Source organism: Triticum aestivum, chromosome 3A (genome assembly GCF_018294505.1).
Source record: "Triticum aestivum cultivar Chinese Spring chromosome 3A, IWGSC CS RefSeq v2.1, whole genome shotgun sequence".
Lineage (NCBI taxonomy): Eukaryota > Viridiplantae > Streptophyta > Magnoliopsida > Poales > Poaceae > Triticum > Triticum aestivum.
In genome coordinates, this window is record NC_057800.1 from 748,241,885 (window position 1) to 748,249,858 (window position 7,974).

The 7,974-nt window shown below is 49.3% G+C and overlaps 1 protein-coding gene across 2 annotated transcripts; it reads right to left on the minus strand.

Annotated features, from left to right (window-relative positions):
* Window positions 1-215: 215 nt before the first annotated feature.
* Window positions 216-4,955, minus strand: LOC123063718 (pectin acetylesterase 5). Of its 2 annotated transcripts, none has more exons than XM_044487620.1 (11): window positions 4,855-4,955; window positions 4,107-4,236; window positions 3,676-3,755; window positions 3,490-3,579; window positions 2,639-2,763; window positions 2,097-2,157; window positions 1,934-1,984; window positions 1,750-1,827; window positions 1,554-1,659; window positions 1,297-1,442; window positions 216-533 (listed from the first exon to the last, which is right to left on the minus strand). In XM_044487620.1, exons 1-11 carry the CDS (start codon window positions 4,867-4,869, stop codon window positions 408-410), a joined length of 1,008 nt encoding a protein of 335 aa, XP_044343555.1. In that variant the 5' UTR covers window positions 4,870-4,955; the 3' UTR covers window positions 216-407. The 2 variants fall into 2 exon arrangements, with proteins under 2 accessions (XP_044343555.1, XP_044343554.1); XM_044487619.1 differs by having other exon boundaries at window positions 4,322-4,955.
* Window positions 4,956-7,974: the final 3,019 nt, after the last annotated feature.

Consider the following 7,974-nt stretch of genomic DNA (forward strand, 5'->3'; position numbering starts at 1 on the left):
GGCTTGCTCGCTTGCATGAGATTTGAGGGTTTGAACGGGTTTAAATCCACTTCAAGTCAAAATCCTCCTTGATTGTTGAAGTATGTAAATCTGTTTGCTACATGTAAGCGAATTAATTACTAGCCGGCTATTACGGTTGCATGGAAATAATGCATGGGCAGTGAGCTGACAGGCTCATGCCTCTCCACAAGGACATACATACACACATACCGATATCATATCATCAGTTATCAATTGTCTCCCTCTGCCAATCTACAGTTTCTATATTTCAACACTTCTCGAGTACATGTTTGAATCAAATCTGAGCTCGGTGTTCCCTCAATAAAACTTAACTACTGCCCATTTCTGAGCACACGTAGGACAAACTGTGCTGAAAATCACCAAAATGCTTTGGCGGAAAATGTCTGTCATTCTTCCTTGTAAGCTTGATCGAGGACTGCGTTGTGGCATGTCGGGTTGCAGGGGTATTCACAGTCGATTTCCTTCACCTCTCTCCGGTTAAAGAACCAGTCTCCCACCGATTCAGCGATTGTCTGTTGTTCAACATGATTGAAATTGAGTTAGTATATGCTCGCATAACTGAACTGACAGGGTTGTAATGGATTGATACTGTTTATTCTCAGAATATTGGTAGATAGGCAGTACTTGCAGAGTGTCACATAATGTTCCTTCTATGATGAAATATATGCTTAGCATCTACTAGGATACTCATGTAGCTCACACTGACGTTATTACAGTAAACCAAATCATTCTCCTTTCCAGAAAACATCCTAGTTTCTGAGACAATAGATTTTTTAGAACTTCAAGATTATGCCAGTTGAGAAAGGTGTAACAGCTCCCGGGTGCCCCTACACCCTCATGAACAATAAATTAGGAAAAATTTGAAAGAAAAAAATTCAAAAAATCTGAAACTTTCAGGGATCAAAGATGATCAAAGATTTGATGTGCTTGCAAAGTTTCAGCAAGAAATAGCCTTCGTGGAGCCCTCACCAAAAAAAATCACTGCTCAAAAATGTACATAAACTTTGAACAATAATTTTGTTTTTTTAGGTGAGGGCTCCTCGAATGTTATTTTTAGCTAAAACTTTGCAAGATCACCAAAAGTTTGATCAAGTTTGATGTCCCAAATATTCAGTTTTTTTTTTTGAATTACTGTTCATAGAGGGTGTAGGGGCACCCAGGTGCTGAAAATCCTGTCTCCTATGCCAGTTACCACAAGATGATCTACATTTTTAAAACAAAAACTCTAGCATCCCTTTACAGAGTCGCTGCAGTATAGATGAACGTATGACCTACCTTGTTGTTGATTCTAGGGGCAGATGGGGAGTGCCAAGTCAAGGAGTTCATTGATTGACAGTGTATAAAGCAGGCGTTAATGAACATGCCCCAATCCTTTTTCTTCTTGAATTCACTTATAGCATCAAGCAACTCTTTCCTAAAACCTGCAAATTGAATACTTGTTAAGCCAGTGAAGTGTAGATGTTACATGGAAGCAGATATGTTATATCAAAAGAAAGGCAGGGGCACATATCATGAGTTTGTTCTATCATAACCTTGGAGAGTTTCCAACTGCTTTGAATCACATTTAGTAATATCCAACCTGCAATTTTGCCACAAGCGTTCAGGGTCGGATCCTTCTGGAGACAAAACATGCTCCACCTGGAAAACAGAAGAGTGGCAAGTGTATCATGTTTTTATTGATGTTGTTACAGAACATTGAAAAGGTTTACAACAGATGCAAATTTGTACCTGCCAAACATCATATGCTGGATTGAGAATGAACATTGGGGTGTGGATGCCTTTTGCAACTTCCCGTGGAAAAATGCACTGGCAGGCACAGGATAGAGTAGTGCTTAGCATGCAGCCTGATAGTAATGGCGACACAAATGATACTAATATCATAACTGTGACATGAAATAAACTAAAGGCTAACCTGTCCTGGCTCCATATCTGAACTGCAGTGAGTAAACTTTTTCCGCAGGTCCTGCAACAAAACATTCAGAGAACACATGAATCTAGCACATATGGTTGAGTGTTAATACAAGAAATGGACGATTGCACTACTGCCTGAACTAGAGAGAATGAGAGGGAGAGACCTGTAGACGAGCAACGTCGTTATAGAATCCACGCATATATCTTCTCCCAGAAATGTCTTCCCTGTAATGAACCAAAGGGACCAGTCAAATAGAGCCAACATTATTTGCTACTCAAAAGAACTAATAACTTAGGCGCGCATATGTTAACTGTGCATTACTGGAGACCATGTTAGAAGATCAGAAATGGCAAGCATAAACAACGAACTGATCTTGAACCAGCGCTGATTCATCTCGGGTGAGCATAACAGATGACAATCTCTTTTCACTGTGTTTTACAAGTGGTTTAAGATATAAACATTTTAAGCACTCGAAACTATCACTGAATAAAATCATATCAATACCAAGCACTGGTAAATTAACATCGAGATGAAGTTTTCACATGTACCATGTGACAATTGGTAGTGTCACCAGTTTATACTAAACTGCAGCAGATATCACAACGAAAAATTAATCCCTGAATACGCTAGGGCAATCAATTAGGGATGGGTTCTGAGTGGGACATGATGAAATACAGTAACAGCAGAATCAAATCAAGCACATACACGTCAAGGAAAAAACCACCATCAGCAAGACACTTAACAGTAGACGCCTTTGGTACAAGTGCACGGAAGTCATCACAGTTAATGTAAGTGGATAGGCCACCAGCCGAGCAGCCTGTAAGAAAAGCCTGAAATTGTAGGAAATGATCAGCAGCGTATCACAACAAAAAGAATGAGAAAAATAAGTGACATTACAGAGATAACACGATAAATGAAATCAAAAGGTTTGAAGATAAAATCATAAAAGCGAGTGACCCTCAACTGATCTCAAATTCTTAATTCGGCCATAAATTAAATATTCACCAAAACCTAGTGAGACTGACATGCTATCATTGATTAGACCAATCTCCAGGCCAAACCTATGTTTTTCTTTCTTTGCGTGAGCATAAAGAGTCCAAGAATATTACACACTACATTTTTTGTCGGAATCACTGCTACAAAGAAATAATATGAATGACTGGATGACATAGATGAAGATTTCCTGCGGAAATAGTATTTCAATATCTAGATATGGCCTGAATCATTAGTCTGTCACTACATCCAAAATGCATATCTGACTGTAGATTATAAACAAAACACAAAGATATCCATTCAGGACAACATAATCTTTGATTCATTTACAGAGAAGTGATATGAACATAAAAAAATGCCATACTGTCTAGTGCTTGGATGGTGTCAAGTTGCTAATCTATTTCTTCATTTCATTGCGGGAGTGGCGCTAGTTGTGGGTGTGACCAATACAACTAATCTGTTAATATGGCAACAAGAGGAAATCTTGCGGCTCATACCCTTCAAACTTTGCTTCTATCTAACCCAGATATCAATGATCACACCTATTTTTCTAGGAAGGCTACCTCTTTAGCACGGGATAGGCCCTTTGATAAAAGTTCACTCATGACTGCTTCCCAGATACGCTGGCCTCTGAAGAAGAAAGGGGTGCCGTCCTGCATAGATCACAGAGGATTACTCAGGATATCTGTTAAGGAACTGGGCCATATTTAGTAGGAACTGACAAGTAATTTACAGCAGGTTCTGCTGACCTGAAATTCCTCTTCAACGTTTCCAGAAAATGAGGCACCATCACAATACCTTACCTTCACTTTATTCCAATTGTAAAAATCTGCAGGTTTAAGCGAAACATTTCTCAGCGGATGTCGTGAGTGTTGTGGGTGTATTGATAGATATTACTAGAGGGAGTGTATCAGAAAGAGCGTTCCAACGTAATTAGTTTAGAAAAGATTCCTCGTTCTCAAGCAGAACAGCTAGATATTACAGTATGTGCAACGTCTAGTCTAAAAATACAGTAGGAAAAAGGTCTGAAAGTTACTCGAGTAAATCATCGACAATCCTCAGGATATTTGACGGTAGAAAACTGCAGGACATTGGAACGAGCTATATACGCTCATTTATACACTGGACACTGGAGCCAATGCTGCATATTCGGCATCTGCAGAACACTAGTAGAATGTACCTGGATTCTGCAGTTGGTCGTCGCTCAGGATGCCGACGAACTCAGCCCGCCTTCCCATGTGGTCAGAAGAACCTAGATTTGTTTCTTTACGCTGAGCACACCATGTCAGGTTCCTGCACCAGCTTCCACCCTGCAGCCCAACACCAAAAAAAGCTTCAGTCATCTCCATTGAGGCAAAAGATCGAACAGATAGCCGGCGAGACGCTGGCCGTGACCTCCAAGTGGAGGAGCCACTTGTCGGACCCCTCCCCGAACCCCGGGAGCCAGTGGTACCCAGGCGGGGTCCCGTCCAGGCACACGGCGCCCCTCTCCCTGGCGCCGGCGACGAGGGTGAGGTCGACGAGCGTGGGGAGCCGGTGGCCGTAGGAAGGGTAGGATGCGGTGGACGGTGCGGAAGCGTCGCGGGAGGGGGCGAGGAAGAATGCGGCGGCGAGGAGCGCGAAGGCGAAGGCCGCGGCCCCGGCGGCCCCGCGGCGGCCCAGGCGGCGCCACCAGAGCCGCAGGCGGTGCGTCGCCGGCCCGGCGGAGGCGGAGGCGGAGGAGGAGAGGGGATGCATGAGGGGGAGGCTGGTGGCGACGGGCGGCAGCGGGAGGGTGGGGCGGTGGTTGGTGGATGTGGATCTGGCCGCGGCCGCATCGGCGACGACTTCCCGGTGGCCTTTCTTTATCAGGCGAAGCAAGTCGACAGCACATGCGCGAGTCTTACAATACTACTAGTGGGAACGAAGCATTGTGGAGCGAGGAGCACCAGCAATGGCGACATCGGGCGCCGCCGTGTCGACTTCCGGCGGTGGCTGTGCACCCGCGAATCGCCATTCCAGGTGTGGCCCGCCTGCAAGAGAGAGTTGCAAAGTGACTGCGAGCATTTACTGGTTGACCGTGCATTGCATTGCAACAACACGCCTTAGGGCATCTCCAGCCGCCCCAGGAGGCATTTTTTTCGCCCCTTAAGGGGCTGCCGGCGAAAAATTTGATCTGGGGGTGAAAATGTTGGGGAATTTAAGGATTTGCCCCACCTTTGCTTGCACTTCTAGTATTTGCCCTTGTTTTCATCGAGATTGGTCTTTTGCCACACCTTTGACACAAACTTGATGCTCTAGCACCTGGGCGCGCGTGAGTGCGTACTCTGTGCGTGTGTTGTGTGCGTTCGTGCTCTAGCACCTGAGCACCTGGCTGTTTCTGCTGCTACTGCTGCATGCACGGACAAGGATGCTGCTGTCCGAGCTCGTCATGGACAGCCACCACCGTCCTCGGACTCGGACCGTGGACGGCACCCTCATGGCAGACAGCACGGTCCGCGCCGTCATGGGTGACCGGTGCAGGAAGTGCGGCGCCTTCCTCCGAGAGCTCGACTGGTCTACACGTGTTGCACTTCGCCCGAGGATCTCGCCCATGGACGAACGCCAGAGTTGTGCCTTTGAGCACGTGTCCTTGTAGCAGCATCAGCTCTTAGCCCGCACCACAGCAAAGTGGGGAGGAGCAGCAGTGGCTTGGCACCAGAGCATGGGAAGAGAAGCAGCAGCAGCACAGCAAGGCAACAAGGAAGAAGGGCATTTGGGTCATCCATTTTGTAGTGTAATGTCAAACCGTGTAGAAAGGGCAAATCATCAGAGTTTTAGCAAACTTGTGGCAAATAATCAATTACAAGAAAAGGGAGGGCAAATCCTAGAAGTGCAAGCAAAGGTGGGGCAAATCCTCAAATTGCCCGAAAATGTTTCACTCGTTGCATCCCCACAAGCTGTGTTGGACTCCCACGAACAGAGCGGCATTTCGTCGAGCATCTTGCCCGCGGCGGCGGCCGACTACCTCCTCGTCGTGCAGCTAGAGCAGGTCGCGCCCGTCTTGGCCTTGATATTGACCTTGAGCCCCTTGGCCGCGAGCAGGTCAAGGCGCGCGTCATGGGCGCCGGTCGTCTTCGCTGCTACCGGATACGCGCTGCTCGAGCTCGGCGCGCTCGTGCTCCTCGCGTGCGGCCTCGACAGCGCCCCCATGCTCCCGTTCTGCGTGGCCCGCGCCCTCCCTGCCCCGTCGTCGCGTTCGATGCCGCCGAGAAGACCTGGGCGCGGTGCTGTGGCACCCCGAACCATGGTGCCGAGCACGCCCGTCCGGCTGCTGCTGCATGTGCATGCCCGGCCACGCAGAGGCGGGCGCGGGCCGTCCCGGCCACACCCAGGCGAGCGCGGGCGAGCTCCGCCTCGGCCACGCCCCGGCGGGCGCGGGCGAGCTCCGCCCCGGCCACGCAGAGGCGGGCGCGGGCGAGCTCCGCCCCGGCCACGCCCCGTCGGGCGCGGGCGAGCTCTGCCCCGGCCACGCAGAGGGGGGCGCGGGCTGCCCCGGCCACACCCAGGCTGGCGCTGGCGAGCTCCACCTCGGCCACGCGCAGCCGCGCGCTCCTCCTCCGTGAAGACAAGAAGACACGATGGGCAGCTTGGCCGGCCCGCGACGAGCAGCGGCGCGCTGTCAGTAGGGCGGCGCGGCGGAGCTATGTGAGCAGAGGGCGGCGGAGGAGGCAGAGGCCGGCGTGCGGCAAGGAGGCGGTCGGCCGGCTGCGACCAGCAAGAGGGGGGCGAGTATGTGGGCACGTGGGTGGGGACCGGGAGGAAAAGTATGAAGAGGCGAGTGAGAGGCTGACAGGGGGCCATTGACATGCAAAATCTTCTCCCTCCGCCCCCAACAGCCCCCCGGTGGCCTAGGATCGTCCTGGTACCGCCGGCTCTGTTTTTTGTCAAATCTGACGTTTTTTAAGGTCGTGGGGGCGTGAGTGGAGAGTTGTTCGCCCGCCGGCACTGGAAAAGTGCCTCTGGGGGGCTTCTTGGGGAGCCTAATGGAGATGCTCTTAGACCTTAGACTAGTCACAATGGGGAGTAAGTTAGACTAGTCAGAATGGGGAGTAACTTAGACTAGTAACATCACATTTTACTAGCCTATGTTACTACCTCCACAGTGGGTAGTAACATATGTGTGGTGTCATGTCATGGTTCATTTATTAGCCTATAGACTCATGTTGTCTTGGTATGTGTGATGTTACAGTAATTAGCTAAGTTACCATCATCACTTTTCTCATCATTAAATATGTGCCACATAAGCAAAATTATCTTAAAAAAGTGTGATGTTACTAGTGATGTTACTCCCACTATAGCCAGCCTTACGTGTTGTACATATAGTTCATCCCGACGCAACCCGCAAATTTTCTCCCGCATCCGTCTGTAGATAGGAGATCATTTCACAGACACGGATGCGGGAGTACGCATCCAACGCTAACTGCATATATTTCAAACTTTTTTTTCAGCAAACCGGATGAAATTCATGCAAACTCGGCCGGAATTCATATAAACATGATGGGTTTCATACAAACCGGACGAAAACAGTTACATTTCGGACATATTTTCAACTAAAAAAGTAGAATTATGTGCACATGTGGTCACGCGGAGCTCCACTCTCACGACACGGATATACTAGTCTATGGCCGGTCGCAGCGGATCCCTTTGTCTTTCTCATGTCCAACAGCCCGCTAACCGGACCGCCGAGAGTCCCGGAGGCATATTCTTCCCCCGTATCTTCCCTATGTCTGGTTGCGCCGCTCATCGGAGTGGCAAAGAGGGTGCCTCAGCCGAAGGGGAAGGGTGCTTCCGTGGAGCTCAGACGGGTGCCCAAAATGGTTTAAGATAAAGAAGAACCGGACAGGTCACCGGGGGTGGCCTTCCTGGGACCCACGCGACGGCGGCCTCCAGTGTTCTACTTCTCCTCGATGATGGCGGTGGGTGCGAACGTGTTGGCCGCCACCTCGTCAATATCCGCGCAACCGCCATCTTTCTCTGCCTGCAAGGCGCGGCGGCGCGTGTGTCAAAGGCGGATGGTGCGGTCGCAG